General features: G+C 41.5%; 2 protein-coding genes across 3 annotated transcripts in view; one reads left to right on the top strand and one right to left on the bottom strand.

Annotated features, from left to right (window-relative positions):
- nt5c2b (5'-nucleotidase, cytosolic IIb) overlaps positions 1-14,799 on the bottom strand; it is a 40,449-nt gene extending 25,650 nt beyond the window's left edge. Inside the window, exons 1-3 of one of the 2 annotated variants that reach the window (XM_061769793.1) lie at positions 14,522-14,799; positions 7,871-7,988; positions 4,085-4,158 (exon numbers count right to left, since the gene is read on the bottom strand). In XM_061769793.1, coding sequence (XP_061625777.1) covers positions 4,085-4,158; positions 7,871-7,971 — 175 coding nt within the window. In that variant the 5' untranslated portion in view covers positions 7,972-7,988; positions 14,522-14,799. The remainder of the gene's footprint in view (positions 1-4,084; positions 4,159-7,870; positions 7,989-14,521) is intronic. The other variant, XM_061769792.1, reaches the window with a different exon arrangement.
- A 1,207-nt stretch (positions 14,800-16,006) lies between these two features.
- On the top strand, positions 16,007-20,667 carry inab (internexin neuronal intermediate filament protein, alpha b). The gene is given in 4 exon segments (XM_061769796.1): positions 16,007-16,886; positions 16,888-17,103; positions 17,589-17,713; positions 17,825-20,667. Coding segments are annotated over 4 exon segments (1,449 nt in total). The 5' UTR covers positions 16,007-16,055; the 3' UTR covers positions 18,102-20,667.
- Positions 20,668-21,043: the final 376 nt, after the last annotated feature.

Below are 21,043 nucleotides of genomic sequence, written 5' to 3'. Positions count from 1 at the left end.
ACTGTTTAGGGACTTATGAGGAGGGATGTTTGGAGCTTCAAGTTCTATCATTACAGGACGAGGCCTTTGGAACACCCCTCATGTGTTGCTCACTATCTCCTCTGGGGGATCAAAGTGCACCTGTGAGATAAGGCTGACTGATACCATCTTGTTCATGCTCTTACAAATGGCTCTCTCAACAGACAATTACCAAACTAAATGGAGTACAGATGGCTGACCAAGAAAGTTGGCTGTCATAGTAAATGTAATGTATTCCAGTGGAAATTGTTTATGATACCGCATGTGAATATGTACCATAAATGTTGTTCAAAAAAACATCCATTCATTTTCTATACTGCTTATCACTAGGGTCAAAGGGGTCAAGAGGCAGGTTACACCCTGGTGTGGTCAGAGGGTACATATAAACAAACAAGCATTCAAAGTCACATTCATATCTAGATGGACAATTTCAGGTCTTCAATAAGCCTAACATGCCAGTTTTCCGAAAGCGGGAGAAAGCCAGAGTATCTCGAGAAAACCACAGGAAGGCCTAGGCTGGGATTTAAACCCCAAACCTCAGAACTGTGAGGCAGACGTGCTAATCAGGAGGACACCATAGTGCCCCAACAATTAGTTCATTTGATTTGATTTGATTTATTTGGTTATAGCACAGAAAAGATCATAATAGCACTTCCGGACATACAGTCAGGTATCATTACCGAGAATAAAAACAAAATAAAGCCAGAGCGCTTATTTCCATTGGGGTCCTCAGCACATAAAAACACCATACAACAGAAAACAAAGACACACACACACACACACACATATATATATATGTGTGTGTGTGTGTGTGTGTGTATTATATATATATATATATGCTCCCCTGAACATCAACGGTGCTGCGGTGGAGAGAGTGCGCAGCACCAAGATCCTGGGAGTGCACATCACCAAGAACCTCTCCTGGACCAGCAACACCTCATCACTGGCCTAGAAAGCTCACCAGCATCTCTACTTCCTGCGCATGCTGAGAAGAGCCAGAGCCCTGACCCCCATCATGTGCTCGTTCTACAGAGGGACCATAGAGAGCATCCTGACCAACTGCATCACTGTGTGGTACGGAGCCTGCATCGCATCCTGCCGCAAGACTCTCCACCGCATAGTGGGGGCAGCTGAGAAGATCATTGGAACCTCTCTTCCCTCCCTGCAGGACATTTACAGCACCCGCCTCACCCGCAAAGCCCTTCGCATAGTGGGGGATGCCATCCATCCATCACACAGCCTCTTCAGTCCGCTACAATCACGGAGGAGACTGCGGGCCAGGACTAGCTGACTCAAAGACTGTTTTATTCATCAGGCTGTCAGGAATCTGAACTCTCTGCACACTCTGCCCCTCTACCTCTTCTCTCCTCTGCCCACCTGAACGCTGAAGCCCGCACGCACGCACGCACGCGCACGCACACACACACACACACACACACACACACACACACACACACACACACACACATCAGACTCGCACAAGCCACTATAGTAGCATTGGGGTCTGTCATCTAATTTATATCTATATGTCTTATTTGCCTTGGTTCTCTGACCTTGACTATGTTGCACACGTCACCTGATCTTTGATATTTGTATATACACTATAGTTTTTAGTTTTTGATATTGATGTTATTATTTATCTTTTGTAGCACCGCGAGCCCTTGAGTATCGCAATTTCAATCCTCTGTATGTGTTATGCCGGCACGGTGAATGACTGGTTAGCACATCTGCCTCACAGTTCTGAGGACTGGGGTTCAAATCCCGGCCGCGCCTGTGTGGAGTTTGCATGTTCTCCCCGTGCCTGAGTGGGTTTTCTCGGGGTACTCTGGTTTCCTCCCACATCCCAAAAACATGCAAGGTAGGTTAATTGAAGACCCGAAATTGCCCGTAGGTGTGAATGTGAGTGCGAATGGTTGTTTGTTGCTATTTGTGCCCTGCGATTGGCTGGCGACCAGTTCAGGGTATACCCCCCCTCCCACCCGAAAATAGCAGGAATAGGCTCCAGCAGCCCGCGCCCCTAGTGAGGATAAGCGGTAAAGAAGATGGATGGATGTGTTACGCATATTGAAGAATTGACAATAAAAGCACCTTGACCTTGATAATATATATATATATATATATATATATATATATATATAAACACACATAGCTGGTCTGCTCGCTCGCAGTCCCTGCAAACGTGCCTGTTAGTGTGCTTTCAGTGAATGTTGTACTTTCAATAATGTAAAGCACACGGAGTTACCTTGTGTATATAATGCACTGAATAAATAAAGCTGCCTGTCCCTTGCCTTGCCTTGAGCTAACCCCCGCTAGCAGACAATGGGGAAAGGTTAGCTCTCAGACTAGCCCCCAGCTAGCTGTTAATTGGCCACGTCAACCATATTAGTGATTCCGGGGAGAGGTTTAACCACTTCAAACATGGTTACTAATAGTTGGGAAGTAGTCAGTGATAAAAGTAAGTGTTTGTGTGTGTGTGACTGAGTGAGAGAGAGGGAGAGTAAAAATCAGTTAGTTTTATTGCAGGGAAGGAGGCATGTTGAGGGGATGGCTAGAGAATTGTGTGTGTGTGGGTGCGACAGCAAAGCATTCATGTGTAAAACTGTAGGGAAAATAATGGCTGTTTAACTATTTCTGCTGCTACAGGAGGAGCAGGCAGCTGCATATGAACATACGAGAATGACAGAAACACCCACATTAGGCAACGGAGAGAGCGCGATCCTTCCGCAGCCTTGTTTAGGAGACGTTCAGCTCACACAGGTGACCTGCTGCCCAGTAGCTGCGTTGAGGATGAGCTATATCTGTACCTCATGGAGCCAGTGATCAACAGATGTAAAGGGGACCCACTCCAGTGCTGGATGTGACAATTCTGACTCCGTTTTATTTACTTTATAAAACTTTAGGGAAATATTTATTTAAATTTGCATTTAACTTTATAAGGGATGCTGCTGACCCTGGGAACTCCCTCACGTTTTGTCTTTGAAATTTAAAAAAGTATTATTATTATTATTATTATGTCAATCATTAACATTTCAATTATGTTGAAAATCTGGAAAACTTTATTTACTATAGAAAACCTTAGGGAGCTATTTATTTCTTAAAGTTTTCATTTAACTTTGTAAGACATGCTACTGAGCCTGGGAGCTCCCTGTACTTTTTGTTGGAATAAAAAAAAAATAAAAAATAAAAATTTAAAAAAATGTAAATATGAAAAGCGGTTTCATAAATGTGCTTAAAGGAATTCAAATGAAGTCAGGTGTTGGAGTTTTTATTATTTCAAACTGAATTATTTCAATTTTACCGCAAAACGAATATCAGCTCCAATTATCGGTTACCGGCTTCCTTGAATACTAATAACCGGTAACGGTATTGGCCCTGAAAAAAAAAACACCGGTCTATCGCTAGAATCGTCAGCATAAAACCCTGATCGGAGTACCTCTAGTGATAATCGATTATTCAATTAAATGTGTCACGTGTGCAGTGTAAACAATGGATGCGCTCTCTAGTTGCCTATATTTGATAAAGCACTTCTGGGGTCAAAAGCTGACAGTCCCTCCATGGATACATGATAGGTATGCTTCTCACAAACATTGACACATAGTTATGAGCGATAAAAAGAGTAATGTCAACTGCTGAACAACTTGCACTCTGCGCTAGGATGGAGCTGTGAATTCAGAGAGGGACTAAGAGTGATTCCTGTTCTCAAAGGAGTCATCATTCAGTAACTTCACAAACACACGTGACCCACTTAAAGTCATTTGGTTATTTTTGGAAGCATGGTTAAAAAAGTGGGGCTGAGTCACAGAACAACAAGGCAGGATAATTTTGGACCAAGTTACTGGTCAGTTGGATAAAGTATGCAACCGATCTTGTGTACCAGGGAGTTATGTGGAACTTTCATACCACGTTCATTGATGGGAGACCATGTAAACAGAAGAACTGCAAAGCTGTGATCGTTACTTCAGAAATCATACTCAATAAGGAGCCAGATTTACTTTCTGTCCCCAGAATGTACTATTTACTCTACTAGCTGTTTTGTTCCCATAGGTGTTGGGTGTAGTGTACATACCTGCCAAAGTGTAATCCATATCGAAGCCAAAGCACTTTATCTTTTCCATTGCCAAGCTTCTGTTGACGAACACTCTAGATAAAACACACCGAAGCATGTGTTACTGGTAATCTTAAACAATAACAGCAATTTTCAGACACAGTGGCAAATTGTGTTCTCGGGAGAGGGTCTCCTTGAGTGGTTTAATTGGCAGAATAAAACTTCTACAACCCACTGGTAGTCAGGCAATAGTAGGTGTGTTGTGTAGCCACATGAGGCTGAGGATGTGAAATTTCCCTACGATGAGCCTTCTCCAAAGGACACATACATTTTTCTCATCATATTGCATACTCACTTTAATTGAAGAAATCACAATACAATAAAGTCAATAAGTCATGTTTCAGAACTTTAAGGTAAAGCTGAAATTATCTACTTCAGCAAAAAAAAAAAAAAGTTGCCAAGAGGAATCTTGCTGAGGGAAGTGAGTTTTTTTTTTTTAAGAGCACAATAGCTATACTGTACAAGTAATTGTATATGCACAAATGTTTGTCAATGATCACTAATACGCCACTATATCTCAGAAAGAGCCTTTTTGCATTATATGTAGAGTACTACTTGTTTAATATTGCTGGCCAACTGAAATCCAGTATTGGTCAAGTTTAAGACGACAGCCAAAATTAAATCATCAGAATCATCATAAGAAACTAAACCTCCCTGTCATAGGTAATCTATTGTGTTATTATTATCACTGTATATTTTCTAAAATATTTGGCATATTGTATCATAATAGCATATAGAATTACGACATGCTAATGTTATGAAAGGAACATTTAGTCTTATTGTTAGCATTCATATCCAATTTTTAGCATTCATATCCAATTTTAGCCTTACATTGTATAAAGAAAACGTGAAATCTGAAGCAGTTTCCATTTCAGTCAATAAATAGAAACTTCCCTTCTGTCTGGTGATTTGTTAAAAGTACACTACTATTTCAAGCGATGGTAAGACTTTGTGACAATCAGCCAGGAAACAGCTCTACTATCCTGCCTCGTAAATCAGTCAGTGGGCGCGTAGTGGCCACAGTGATAGAGACTGTTTACATAACATGGCTGACATTGCTCGCTTAACTCATAATGCTGGGACATTTGAGACGTGAGTCAATGCACAGACCTTTTATGATATACATCTTTTATGTTTCAGCATACTTTTTCGTTTGAATTTCCCCAAATTTTAAACTAATGCCAATGTGTGGATTACATCCATTACTTTGAAGAAGATTTTTATTGTTTTAGCTGACAAAATTGAGACTAATGTCAGTGTGGAGAATATATCACGTTTTAGCAAAGTTCACTATTTCATTCTCGTCGAAAGAAGATGCTAATCAGCAAAAACAATATAAAACATCGAGAGACAAATAGAATGTAGGGTTACACTACATCCAAACCAAACAGTAAATACCTTGAAGCAGTTCCGTAATGAACAAGCTCCCATTTTGTTGTTTGTCCAGGAGAGGAGTGGCGATGCATTCTATGTCAAATTAAACCTCACTTTGACTTTCCGACCTGCTCCAGCAGGCCACCGCAGGACCCACAAACAATGAACCCCCCCTCCACTCCACCCTCTCTCACCCACCCCTCCTCTCTTTGCTTTCTTACCATTCAGAAGCTTTCTGACTTGTTGCAAAAATGATTGTGGCTATTCTACTTCATTCTATGTTGTTGCGTGTGTTTGGTTAGTCATAGAGTTGTTGTCAAAGAAATCCAGAACAGTCACAAGTCTGGCAGAACCGAGCAAGCAACAGCCGTGTTACTCAAATCGTGGAAGGGGTGGGTAGCGCAGGATATACTTGCCTTCAGATCACCGACTATTGCATAGTACATATACAAAATGATTGTTGTAATAATATCCATTTTCTACACCGCTTATCCTCACTAGGGTCGTGGGTATGCTGGAGCCCATCTCAGCTAGCTGCGGGCAGGAGGCGGGGTACACCCTGAACTGGTTGCCAGCCAATCGCAGGGCACATATAAACAAACAACCATTCACACTCACATTCATACCTACGGACAATTTAGGGTCTTCAATTAACCTACCGTGTATGTTTTTGGAATGTGGGAGGAAACCGGAGTACCCAGAGAAAATCCATGCAGGCATGGGGAGAACATGCAAATTCCACACAGACGAGGCCGGATTTGAACCCGGGTCCTCAGAACTGTGAGGCGGATGTACTAACCAGTCGTCCACCGTGCCGCATTCTATTACTATAATAATAATAAAACTATTATAATAACTAAAGATTCTCAATAATAATAATAATAATAATAATAATAATAGTAATAGAAGGCGGCACGTGCATGAATGGTTAGCACATCCGCCTCACAGTTCTGAACACCCGGGTTCAAATCTGGCCTCGTCTGTGTGGAGTTTGCGTGTGCTCCCGTGGCTGATTGGATTTTCTCCAGGTACTACGTTTTCCTCCCACATTCCAAAAACATGCATGGCAGGTTAATTGAAGACTCTAAATTGCCCATAGGTGTTAATGTGAGTGTGACTGGTTGTTTGTTTATATGTGCCCTGCGATTGGCTGGCGACCAGTTCAGGGTGTACCCCGCCTTTCGCCCGAAGATAGCTGGGATAGGCTCCAGCACGCCCGCGACCCTGGTGACAATAAGCGGTTCGGAAAATGGATGGATTGATAATAATAGAATTATAAATTAAATAATTATTAATTCAAACTGTTGCCATCGAAAAATGATTTGACTGTACAGATGTTTTAAGTAACATATTCAACAATCTTAACAGCCCTATATGAGCAAAAATAAGTGAAATACAGTAATATTAACAAAGTAAAATAGTTTTGAATGAATTTAAATAAGTCAAATCAATAAATACTTTGCTTACAATTGAAAGTCTAAATTCAGTAGTACTATGAAATAAATTAAAGGTCACTCATCAAACTTGATGACTTTAACGAGGTACGATCTTATCTCAAAATTTTCCTGTTATGCACGTGTGAGTGTTTCACAGACATTGTCACTGATGGGAAAAGTTTATATAGCCTCTGGATGTTTCATCAAGACGAGCATGGCTCTGTGATGTTTTGACTCGAGTCAACAAAGTTGGGTGTCTATATGACAAGTCTCCAAAAACTACAACTACAAAGTACAAATAATCTTTAGAATGATTTTGAGCCTTAAAATAAGCATCGACTAAATATGCTTAATTGAAGTAGTGAGAGTCATGACCTCAACAGTATGCTATGAGGCTGAGAATTTTGCTTGACGATAAAAACAATAAAACCACACCCAAGGAACTCAGTCTATGAAACTAATGCTAGCAAAACCTGCTCAACAATTTACCCACAAATGTCTTGCACCGCTTAATGAGATTTAATTTTAAGTACTCAATGTCAATTTTGTCTTTTTTCCAATGCTGAATCGACTAATGATTTGCAGTAACTAATGTGATGTGACACACACAGTAAAAATAAAGTAAAAGTTAAAACATTTATTAATGTGGCAGCCCACACTCGGATTGAAAATTGACATCTAACAATGTCATACTGAGTTTGACATTTTAACAAATTAACAACAAAAATTCTAACAAACAAGTGACATAGCTGCTGGTCCAAATGACTCAAAGAGTAGGCTCAAAAAAATTAATATTTTTTTTGTTTTTGAGACTGCACGCTAGGAAGCGTTAAAAGGATTACTTACACCTACCTTCAAGTCATAAATATTGCGTCAACATTCCATGCAAAGTGCATATTAGACAGATCAGAGGGCAGCGAAGGCAGATGTTTCTTACCTATGGTAGGGCTCTCGTCTGTATTTTTTCATTGTTACTCTGTCCATGTTGGCAGGCAGGTCTGCATAATTCTGCAGTCTGTCACTCCATGAAGTAGTCATCTTTAGTCTTTCAGTGTCTGGGAAAACAGTTAAGAAAAATAAAAAAATAGTCTGCGTCTGTACTTCATCAACATGGGGTACCTTGTGGTTCACGATGCTCGTGGTTCTACATAATCTAATAGAGCGGAACCTCTAAGGTTGAACACAAACTGTTGCGGGACCCTGTTTGACCTTTGAATTGTTCAGTTTAAAACAAAAAGAACACACACCCCATAATAATAACCGTGTGTACATTAATGAGGGGGAAAAAAATAATTGATCAACTTAATGGATTTTAGAAAATGGCTGCAATATAACAAAAAGTGAAAAATTTAAGGGGGTCGGAATACTTTCCGTACCCACTGTATACAGTAAATTAAGTCATTTAAATAGACACATCGCTCCATCTTGTGATCGGATCGGTGCTCTGTTATCGTTTTCACTGTATACTTGTGTATTGTATACTGAGTATCTAGTCAGTAAGTATTCTCTAGTCCAGTGATTCCCAACCAGTGTGCCATGGCACATTAGTGTGCCATGAGCGATCTTCAGGTGTGCCGTGGGAATTTTAACTCCTCCAAAAAATATTCATTTACAAGAAATAATGTATCTTTGTTCCTCTATTTATGCCAGTAAGGCATAGTGACAGAAGAAAAAAAATAAATGCTCTTCTATTTGATGGCAGGAAGTACATACAGTAATGACTGTATATCTACTTTTTGTGACATTTTTGTTTGTTGGTGTGCCGTGAGATTTTCCAATTGGAAAATATGTGCCGTTGCTCCATAAAGGTTTTAAATCACTGCTCCAGTCAGGTCATGCATTCTAATCAGTCAGGTCAAACCAACATTACAACATGACAGAAACAATGGGTGTTAACTTACTGTAATTAAATTACTTTATTGTAATTTAATTACTTCACACACAATGAAACTTTAGAGCATGATTCAACAGAACACCTGCATGTTTCCGTATAAACGTTAGCGCTAGCACTAGCTTGCTAGGCTACATAACGTTTTGTTGCCTGCTTGGGAGCCGTAGCTTATTAAAAGTATATGAATATACATTAACCAATCCTGAAATGAACGTAATCTCCCGAGCACCGGTGACCACCACCACAAGTTTTCCCCATTTTATTCTTATAATACACGCATCGCAATGTCCTCGCCATGGTAACGAGTGTTGGTTTTGAGTTGAGAACATAAAGCCCCGTGATCGTAAAAGACGGGATGCGAAGATTTTATTGCAGCAGCCTGACATAGTGCAACCCTGAAAGACCAAATTTGTCTTGTATGTGTTGTCTGTCTCATGTGTTGTCTCTCTGTCCGCCATGTTTTTCAAAAAAATAACTTTATTGGCTGTCAAATATTTACATCAGTACGTCAAAAGACATGCGACAAGGCTAAAAATAAACTAGCTTTTGGATTCAAATATACTGTACACGATGGCGTCATGCAGTAAATGTCTTTTGCAGAGCCGATCAATGACGTCATTGATCAGATCGGAGAATTATGACATTAAAGCCGATCAACATAAAATGCTAATTATCGGACGATACCGATCAAGCCGATCAGATCGGTGTAAAGTCTAATAATAATAATCCAATAATCTTTCTTATGCCTACACATCCTTACAAGTTTGAACTATGAAACTATAACTGCTTAAAGCTGCCGGTTGCTGGAATGTGTCCCACTGAGTCATCGCGGGGCTTTATACACCCCGATGAGAGGTGCTCACCACCAGCGAGTTCTCAAGCTAACAGGGTACTGGAGGCTCTACAGAGCTGACACTGCGGAGAGGCAGCGGGCTAGTCCATTGCGTCACCTCCATGCTTCGTGATGTTTCGGTGTGTCGGTCCACATAATAAAGACATTTGAGGGACACAGCGGCACACGTCATTCAGTCTGTGGCTCACACTAAACGGCAGACATACAGTACTTCCTGCTAGTTACATACGCTTTGCAAAACACAAAATACATAACACTTGGGAATTTACATAACGACACCAAGCTCTTCTGTAAATTGCGGCATCCAGGGTAGAAGCCTTTTTGGATGTAGGCATAAGTAGCTTGCTAACTGCATGCTCTAGCAGTGCAAATTATATAGTGGGGGATGGGAGACTCATGCGGGTCTCCCAACTATGTGACTGGACAGCTCAAGTTCTTATTTAGTGAGGGAGGGGCGACTCATGCTGGATGCCCAAGTGCATCACTGGCTGCCGTTTTAGTCACACCCCAGAAAAATCTTGAAAACTGAAATGGTGAAAAAACGTTTAATGCAATATCTCCACAATTCATCAGAACAGAGTTCTCGTTTCCAGCAACTATCTTCAAACATGTCTAATGTATTTAGAAACAAATCTCTGAATTCACTTTACAGGGTCTTTAAGTTACATACGTAGTGAAAGAAACCCAGTCTTGTTCACTCAGGTTACAAAATACTGCCAACATCAAATGCATATTGTCCACAGTTAATCCACATTTTGTCATAGATAAAAAGCATATCTCCTTAGTCCCACTGCCTATAATCAGTCACAGTGAGGCTGAAATTAAACATCCAGAAATGCAAACCACACTTGCCAAGATCATGATGTATATCCTTAAGACCACATACAATATTTATTTCTGAACTTTTTGGCTGTGCTCCATTGTACCTCTAGTACACTACAATCACTCAATATTTGTTTGTTACCCATCCTCCACACTAAATACAGAATGAAAGGAGTCAGTCCAAGAATGTACAATTGACCCGCCCTCCTGTGGAATCTTCTTTCTTTTCAAAGTCGTGGCTCAGAACTACTTTGTATCTGCAAAGCTTTTATCGTCATATCTGTTGCAATGTTTTCTTTTTATTCAATTTGATTGCACCTACTTGGTTGTGAAGCACCCTAAAACAGGCATGCCCAAAGTCTGGCCTGCGGGCCAAATCCGGCCCGTGTTCAAATTTCCTCCGGCCCGAAGCATCATGTCATAAAATCAATAATGTGTGGCCCGCCAGCACAGTTTACCACAATAAACATTACACACATACAGAAAAAGCCATTTTATATTTCACGGCACCCTCTGGTAGACCTGTGTGGCTGCACTCTCGTCGCGTGACCCCTGTGTGAACTTTTACCCCTGTGGTATGTTTTCAGCCCATTTCTAAAATGGCAACTGAAACTAAAAAGAGGACAGTTGACAACGAGGGCCGCTGTGTCCAGGACAAGTGGATTTTTTCACTGACATACGAAACAACTGTGTCTGCCTAATTTGCCAAGAGACTGTGGCTGTTTTCAAATAATTTAATATTAAGAGGCATTACCAGACGAAACATGCTAACTACGACAAGCTAACGGTGAACAAACGCGCCGAAAAACTGAAGCCATTGGAAGCTGTTTTGATAGCACAGCAGCGCTTTTTCACAAGAGCCCCTGACTCAAATGAAAATTCTACAAAGGCGAGCTACGAGTCTCAGTGAATTGATTTTTTGTGATGATCAAACCACAATTGTGTACTCAAATCAGATGACAGAATAGTATAGTCACTATACTATTCTATGTCAAAATGAACTGGGATGTGATTTGTTAAAACAAAATGAATAAATACATGTTTCTAAAAAAATTCAGTTAACTTTCATAAAATAGTTCATTTGTATTTAATTTATTATTATTTTAACCTTTAACTATCCTGGTAATGCAATTGAAAACAGATTCTCAATTGCAATATCGACCTAGCTGCAGACAGCAAAGTGATATAGTTCCATATTTAAATGTTAATTTACAATGGTAATGGTTCGAGGAATGTCAGGCCGAATGGTGGGCCCCCATACATTTTCATCTGACCAAGTCTGGCCCTCTTTGCAAAAAGTTTGGACACCCCTGCCCTAAAACGTCCCGTCTAGTTCTCACAAGTGTTCTCTTTCTGTAGCATAATTTGCAGTATGATTTTGTCCTCCTTCTTCTACATTACTGTCTGTAATCTTGTCTATGCAGACCGGAAAGAGTGGGATTGATTCAAAATGTCACCACACTCTTATTCGCCACACATTACAAAAAAAATCTAGCTCTTCATGGAGTTGTAGAGAACAGTCATTTATCAAGTCACCTTTATCTAGATTATTGTCATATATGGGCTATGGAAACTACACAATTGTGGTTTAAATTGTTAACAGTTAAATAACTTGAAGGACTGAGGAAATCCATCCATCCATCCATTTTCTGAGCCGCTTCTCCTCACTAGGGTCGCGGGCGTGCTGGAGCCTATCCCAGCTGTCATCGGGCAGGTGGCGGGGTACACCCTGAACTGGTTGCCAGCCAATCGCAGGGCACATACAAACAAACAACCATTCGCACTCACATTCACACCTACGGGCAATTTAGAGTCTCCAATTAATGCATGTTTTTGGGATGTGGGAGGAAACCGGAGTGCCCGGAGAAAACCCACGCAGGCAAGGGGAGAACATGCAAACTCCACACAGGCGGGACCGGGGATTGAACCCGGGTCCTCAGAACTGTGAGGCTGACACTCTAACCAGTCGTCCACCGTTCCGCCGGACTGAGGAAATGACAATTTATAACTTATTTCAACCATTTAAATCACTATTAAGAATGATTTGTCATTGTTAGTACTATTTATAATCTTTTACATAATAAACTACACTCATTTTTTATTTTTTTTTATTTAAGCTTTATTTGACTGGAATAAATGGTGCGCTCTTAGTATTTTATCAAGGATTGTAAAACCTTTGGGTTTGCTCGTCACAGTGGACGGCATTGCAATGCACGGCAACGCAGTTCCGGTGGAAAGGTCAGACGACACAACAGTTTCTGCTGTCAATATGTTAAAACTAGTAGGACGCCATCTGACTGAAAAATAACCTGTCTTTAAATGTGCAATAACCTGGGGTTACGCAATAGATATATGTAAAAGTTCGGTAACAGTACTTTCCAAGGTCAAAATGGCATCAAAAGAGTTTCCTTTTTAAAGACGAGGAGATAGCTCCTCCAGTCAACACTGCAGTGTGTCGCAATGTTTAGCATTTAGTGTCAACTCAGTTTTGTGTTTGAACACGTCTCCCATGTTGTCACTATGCATTTATTGTACATGACAACCAGAATTTAACATGCCATCTTGCACCAAACGCAGAACTGCTGCATGTATAGTCCATTGCATTAGATTTATGATTGTCTTTTTTCTTAGTTTTTTTTTAATCTTATACTGTGAGCACTGGTTTGCGCTTGCTGTATTAATGCAAAGTTGTGCATTCCTTTGTGTGAGGATGGGTGCTGTTATATTGAATGAAGCATTCTGATTGATTGGGAGTACATTTTATTATTTGTTGTTAACACTGTTAGTGTGAATATAATAGTTGATGAAATCACAGCATACAGAAGATACTTTAGAACTAAGTGGTTAGCATAAAAAACAAATAAGGAATGGCCTGGTGTCACCTCAAACGACGCATGCCAGGGAGGCACTGGAGACGTAAAAATTAGATGACAACGTAGGGGTTAAATGCAGTATTATTTAAAACACGTTCCGCATTTTCCACACGAACTAATCCGTCAAGGGACTGTACACTCTGTATGCTTGTCTAACACAAAGCATCCAAGGCAAATATGTGAAGATCTACATTTTTGACTATAATGAATACTCATGAAGAATCAAATACTAACCAAACTGTGGGCAATAAGGTAAGGAACAAAACTAACTTAAAAAGTAAGACTTGGGAGGAAAAGTAGCTAGGAAGTACATTTAAGTGCACTGTCAACTCTGATTGCATGAACGTTTCTGAGCCTTTGTGCTCTGACTTGTTGATAGTAATTAGTCAGTTGTTTGTACTGGAATCTGGAGGAGCGGTTAGGCTGCATAGCACAAGCACTGAAGTCAATTTGCTTGTTCTGGTGTCAGCAACGGGCAGATGAGACACATGATAAAAAGTGTCACGGAAAGGCACACATCAACACAAGTACATTTTTGTTTTTTTTTCAAAATTTCCATGCAGAGGTTTTTTTTGTGCACCGGTAATGCTTCTGAACAACTCCATACAGCTAACGGGTTGCAGTCATTTTTAGCCAATGCCTTCAGGACACCTCTGTTTACATTCTGACCAGGGCTCGGTGGTGTCAGATGGGAGCACAGGTTTAGGAAGCTACAGTATGTCAGAGTATTTATTGCATACGACAAGCCTGCTCTTATACGAACGGGCTTTGTTCCACATATACAATGTGTCACACCGCTCCCTTAATGAGGGCTACTACAGCGTACTTCACCCCTGAAAACAAACTGCCACTGTAATATCAGAGATCATTTATGAACTGCACTGACGGTCGATGTGGAATTCACAAGGCCAAGAGGAAAACATCTTCGCTGGACTACCAAACATCTTGTTATTTGCTAAACTAGCTAACAGTCTGCTAAGCTCTCCTTGTTCGACATTGATGAAACGGGTAGCCAGGAACGCTTTGGGCAAGGCTTAAAAACACATAATCTGAGTGGAATACAGTAACAACGGCCACCAAGGCTCGTGGAAGCTTTCATTGTGTTTAAAATAGCTATGCCTGTTACAGTCGTAGCATTACTGTACTCACCGCTGATATATCCCGTGTCAAACAACTGCACCGCCACTTGGCCTGAGCATGCGCCTTGAGCAACGTGAAGCTCGGAGAAGGAGAACGACGGGTTGTGTATATCTACGCAGAAAGCCGCAGTCAGACCCCGAAAGTGTACCGCACTGTGGGGCCAAGGGGTAGATTGTGTCTCCACTCAGATTGCGGCTCTGTGGCGTTTGTCTCTCCCTCTCTCTGCTGCCAGCTGTAGGAGGAAGGCATGAGGCAAGAGGGCGGCACCTCCTTCTGTCTTTCAGAGGGGGCGGTGTCAGACATCATCTTGCAAAGCCAAGTGACACACGAGGTCTTGCGTCCTACGACATAGCTTACTGAGCAACAATTAGCATAATAGTCGCTAACAACGAGAGCATAACAGGCGGCACGGCGGTCTCGTGGTTAGGACATTTGCCTAACTGTGAGAAAGGGGGAGGCCCGGGTGGAGTTTGTTTTCTCCGGGTTCTCCGGCTACTTTCCACCAATGTATGCACGTTAGGGTCATTGAAAACCAAATCACACGTGTCAAAACAGATAGAGGCTCGAGGTCATTTGAAGTTGAGGTGGAAAAAAAACCCCAAAAAATGTAAATGTTAAATGAAGGGGTAAAATAGTTTACTTTACTAATGTATTCGGATTTCATTATTTCCCCAAAAACTAATTAACCAATTATTTTCTAAGCTAAATGACTAAAACGTCAATAATTAACCAATTTTAGGGGGAGGCCAAATGAAGGCCACAAATAGTACAGGACTTGATAATGGGTGAAACAGGCCTTAACTTTGCCCAGCCAGGTTTAAGAGCACCTAAAGAAAAATGCGTGCAGCTCTGCAGGTGCATAATTTATTGACCTGGATACATTCAAGTCAGCAATTACCGAGTACTCGTTCTTTCCAACAGAGGGCAGCAAAGTCGTATTTTTGAAAGCTGAAGCGCAGTGCGGTATGACAAAACGAATTGTATAAAGTCGAAAAAACAAGAATTAAAATTGCATGCAGAGTGCAGAGTTTATTAGTTGGAATAACAAAACTAACATGGCTGCAATATATTGCATTAAGTTGTATGTCGAACTGCATTTGAAGAGATCACTTTTGAAGTCAATATTTGTTCTACGGGCCGGGTGTGGCTATGCAATGTCTCGCCGTTATTATTATTATTATTATTTTTGTTATTATTATTGTTGTTATTATTTTAGAAACTATGGTATCGTCTACCGGATAGTAACCACGTTTTATCTCTAAATTGCGATTTAACCTGCAGCTAACACAAAAGATTCAATAAGTGGACATATGGATTAATGTGAATTTGTCATCAAGGTGTGGCTATATAATAATAATTATCCTAATGATAATGATAATAAAGACCTATGTAATTTGTGTTTCTAAATTTCACTTTGTATTCCTGACCCATTTGGATCGAAGAATCGGTGGTATTACGAGGGAGTATTCATGAACGATCGCGCTGCCTCCGCCTATAAAAGGGAGACGCGCCCATATCCTCTTCTGACTCCATTCAAGCCACGATGAGCTACGGATCTGAAGTCTTCTCGTCTTCCTCCTACCGAAGGATCTTCGGGGAATCTCCCCGCTATGCGTCCTCTCCATCTCGGACAGCCATGAGTGTGTCCTCGCGGGGGGGTTACCGAGCATCCTCCGCATCCCGGAGCCACGTTTCATCCGCGGGCGCGTACGGCCGAAAATCCGGACGCTCCTACTCGTCTATGCCTCTGGAGACCTTCGACCTGGCACAGAGCAGCGTTCTGAACAATGAGTTCAAAATTGTCCGTACTAATGAAAAGGAGCAAATGCAGGGTCTCAATGACCGATTCGCCATGTTCATCGAGAAAGTTCGCAACTTGGAGCAGCACAACAAAGTGCTGGAAACCGAGCTGGTGGCCCTGCGTCAGAGGCAGGCGGAACCATCCCGCCTGGCCGAGCTGTACCAGCAGGAGATCCGTGAACTGCGCTCACAGTTGGACGAGCTCAATGGGGAGAAGTCCCAGCTCCTCATCGAGCGAGATAGCCTTGACGATGACCTCCAAAAGCTCAGGGGGAAATATGAAGAAGAGTTTCGTTCCCGTGAGGAGGCGGAGGCCACTCTCAAAGCTTTCAAGAAAGATGTGGAGGACGCCACCATGGTGCGACTGGACCTAGAGAAGAAGGTGGAATCTCTCCTTGATGAAATCAACTTCCTGAGGAAGGTGCATGATGAGGAGGTGGCTGAACTCACGGATATGATCCAGGCTGCTCAGGTGTCTGTGGAAATGGAGGTCGCCAAGCCAGACCTCACCTCCGCCCTCAAAGAAATCCGAAGTCAGTATGAGTCGATGGCGTCCAAGAACCTGCAGTCCGCCTGAGGAATGGTACAAGACCAAGTTCGCCGACCTCTCTGAGCAGGCCACCCGCAGCAACGATGCCATCCGGGCCAGCAGGGAGGAAATGAGCGAGTTTAGGAGGCAGCTGCAGTCCAAGACCATCGAGATTGAAAGCTTGAGAGGCACTAATGAGTCCCTAGAAAAGCAGCTCAGGGAGATGGAGGACAGGCACACCGTGGAGATTGGAAACTACCAGGTAAAAACAATTTGTTCACAATGTTATCTAGTCATTTAAATGCGAACATGCACAGTAATTTTGGTTCATCAATTAAAAAAAAAGGGGGGCGCTGTGGGCTACAAACTCTGTCAGTGGTGCTGCATTTCTCCTAGGACATCTCAGCTCAGCATCTGCAAGTGACAACGCCCACGTCCTTATGTCCTCTGTCATCAGGTTGCAAAACATGCATATCCTTTAGTTCCAGTTTACTCATATGCTTTCAGCTTCTAAATGAACAGATATTTGAGGGCAATGGCTGATTTTATAGACGTTTAAAAAACTAAGCTTTGCACTAAATGCAATGAAAGGTTCCAGAATGTTGTGCGAGGTAAGAACATCATTGAGTGCTGGCAAAGACATGATTGTTTTTACAGCATTGCGTGTCCACAAAAGTACAGATGTCTCTTGCATCTGATAGGATTTAAATATTTAATGGCAGCCTTGTAATCTATCTTTTCTCACAGGATGGCATAGCAGAGCTGGAAAATGAGCTGAGGGCAACTAAAAGTGAGATGGCTCGTCACTTGAGGGAGTACCAAGATCTGCTGAATGTCAAGATGGCTCTCGACATTGAGATAGCGGCATATAGGTAGGAGACTTACCATAAATTGATCATTAAAAAAACAACTCCACACCTTCTCTCTTTTCCCTGTCATTTTCAAGCTTCCTTTTAAACTATTTTCATTATTATCACCTGCAGGAAGCTGCTGGAGGGCGAGGAGACCCGCATAGGGACAGGGGTCACCTATCCCAGCCCATCCATAACCTCAGGCGGTGGACAGGGCTACAACTACCAGTCCCGCATCTACACCAGCTCTGGCAAGAGCTCCAAGAGAGAAGGCAAGGATGAGAGCCAGCCACAGAGTAAGGCTGGGAGCAAGGCCACCCACGAGGTTTATGAGGAGACAGTGGTCACCACTAAAAAGGTGGAAAAGCAGCAAGATGCCAGTGAGACCTCCCCCAACCAGAAAAATTAGGAGCCTAGTTTAGGCCTACTAGACCACTAAACCTTATTTGTCTTGCAACTGCCCTTCTCCCCTTCTTTGATCATTTCCAATACTAAAACAAACCCAGTGTCTTTACACTTGCAACACCACAGGGACCTAAAAATGCTAGTTTGCCTTCTCGTAAACATCTTGTATTAATGTGTTGGATTTGCAGATAGAAGTACAATTTGGGATCTAGAGGTTTGTTTTGTTTCTTTCAGTTTCCCTTAAATAACACACAATCCCAGAAGGAAAGTGTCATTCCCCAAAGGAAAAGCATTATAACTCCACTAGTGTCATAACTCCACGACAACAATCACTCTATTCACTTTCTTTCTTTGTCGTTCTCTCACCAAGAAGAAGAAGCTCTTAAACAGCACATGCTCAAACTGTGGTCTTTTCATGTACAGTACTCAACTGCTTGTTCACACTTGCATCATACAGATGCACAAAGTAGATCAGAACTGGTTAAACACCGTGACACCAATTCAACAAAAAAAGTGTGCAACCACTGTGCGTACTTGAAGGATGCTTTGAATACATCACCTGTATACTCAGTTTAATTTATATGGAAAATAGATTAAATAGTTCATTCAGTAAGAAAAAAACAACACTGAACTACAATAAACCATCCAGCGTTAACAATATATGGCTGGCCCAAAATGACTAGCTTGTGATGTTCCTTAAGCAACTAAAAAAAAAAATATATAAAAAATTCACCTCGCACAAATTTTCAAATCGATGTTGGTGCATCAGTTGTTTAATTGTGCATGCATGGGAGCAGCACAAAAGAAGGAGGACATCCTCAAAGGAACACTGCCCTTTCTAATCTTATTGAATAATAACAATCGTTGTAAAGTTATAATGAGCAAAAAGGAAATGTATGTTAGGCGTGCTTAATTTGCATGGCATATGTAGATGTCAACCTGGCATGGAATCAGCCCCATTGCTCCTTCAGCACAACGAGTGGTTTTGAGAGTTTGCCCATGCCTCCCTTTTTCTACCAGTGACCATGCACAACATCATGCAAAGCATTCATTGATGACTGTACTGCAAATGGTGTTTGTTAGCTTTGTAGGATACAACTTTATAGATTATAAATCTCCAAAAATGCAATGAAGTTATGGATAACAAAGAAGACAATTCAAAAGAAGTCAATTTTCTAATTTAAACAATAAACAGACAAAGGAAATTATTTTGTAAATTATGCTTAAGCACAAAAAGCTGATTCTGTCAGATGCACCTTAGCGATAAGAGTATCCATGTGCTCCATTTCTCACGCTTCATTGATGATTAAAGTCCATTTTGAACCTACAATCTATATCACTCAGCCTGAAGACCAAACCTTGCAACTGCAGTTATAATATAGCCAACCCAAAAGCACCAGGTTATCCATCCATCCATTTTCTGAGCCGCTTCTCCTCACTAGGGTCGCGGGCGTGCTGGAGCCTATCCCAGCTGTCATCGGGCAGGAGGCGGGGTACACCCTGAACTGGTTGCCAGCCAATCGCAGGGCACATAGAAACAAACAACCATTCGCACTCACAGTCATGCCTGCGGGCAATTTAGAGTCTGCAATTAATGCATGTTTTTGGGATGTGGGAGGAAACCGAAGTACCCGGAGAAAACCCACGCAGGCACGGGGAGAACATGCAATCTCCACACAGGCGGGGCGGGGATTGAGCCTGGGTCCTCAGAACTGTGAGGCTGACGCTCTAACCAGTCGTCCACCGTGCCGCCAGCACCAGGTTATGATTTGTTTAAAATGTGACCTCTCTCTTTCAAACTTTGGCCATGACTGGATTAAACGCCTGTTGTAGTATGATCTCACCAGTAGAAAACTGTTAGGGTGAGCTACTTGTAGCTCACTATTTTTTGCCTGCTTACTGCCAGCTTAAACACAGCAATGTTATTCTTGTGCTACTCGCCATGGCAGGCACTGCCCTGACAAGCTGCACTCACACAATGCGCAATTATATGACAAAATGTTCTGGATTGGCTTGTTACATTCGTGGCTTGGGAACAAATAATATGTTCGTACTGTAGTAAGCGTGTATTTGTATTGCTATGCAGTGGCCTATCCTAAAAGGACTCCGGAAGAAACATTTAACTAGCACATGTAAATGTTTGTATGCTGCAATTCCATAGTACCAAAACTTTTATAACCACACAGAAAACCAAATAAAATGTCAAAGGTTGTCTAAATAGCCCACCACTGCAACACTGCCAGAAATAACACACATGCAGCACCAGGTCATAGCATGACATTACAAAGAGTGTGTCAAAATGTCTGACGCAAGTATCAATAGTTTGCCATAAAATAAATGCTGTAGGATATAAAATGCCTTAAAACACCAGCAGCTTTGTTTGCTCATGGTGCGGATGATTCTGCCCAGTGGGGTGTTTGCTCATTATTTGTATTTATTTAGAGCAATACATTAAAAGCTTAGAGACTGAATGTAGTTGATATGTTACTCGCGTTAGTATTTCAACTTGCTATGTATTTCTGTGAGACACCATATCAATAAAGATTTGACATTACTGAGGCTGCAAAGGATTTTGTTTGTGTTTTTCTTTTGTGAATGAGTGATTTGGCATTTGGGGGGCTCAGACATAAGGCATTAAGCCTGAACATATTGTGCAGAAAATGTGGGGTGCTTTAGTCATCAATATATGTTGGTAATAGATGTAATCAGTCATTTTGTTGCCTTTTTGCTATTTAGTGGCATAGATGCTGTAATTTTCATCCCAAACGTCTTGCTGTATACGTGTTCTTGATCAAATCATCCAGTCTTGTTTATCCATTTTTATTTTTTTGCTTTAACGAACAAGCAAATTTAAGTGTCGCTTTAAACCCATAGACAACAAAGAGCTGTCTCCTTTTTGAGTACTCTATTTTCTTTTCGTGACATGGGGCAAAGTGCAAGATGGAT

The sequence above is a fragment of the Phyllopteryx taeniolatus genome, chromosome 4 (assembly GCF_024500385.1).
Source record: "Phyllopteryx taeniolatus isolate TA_2022b chromosome 4, UOR_Ptae_1.2, whole genome shotgun sequence".
Taxonomy (NCBI): domain Eukaryota; kingdom Metazoa; phylum Chordata; class Actinopteri; order Syngnathiformes; family Syngnathidae; genus Phyllopteryx; species Phyllopteryx taeniolatus.
This window is presented reverse-complemented; position numbering and strand designations above follow the sequence as displayed.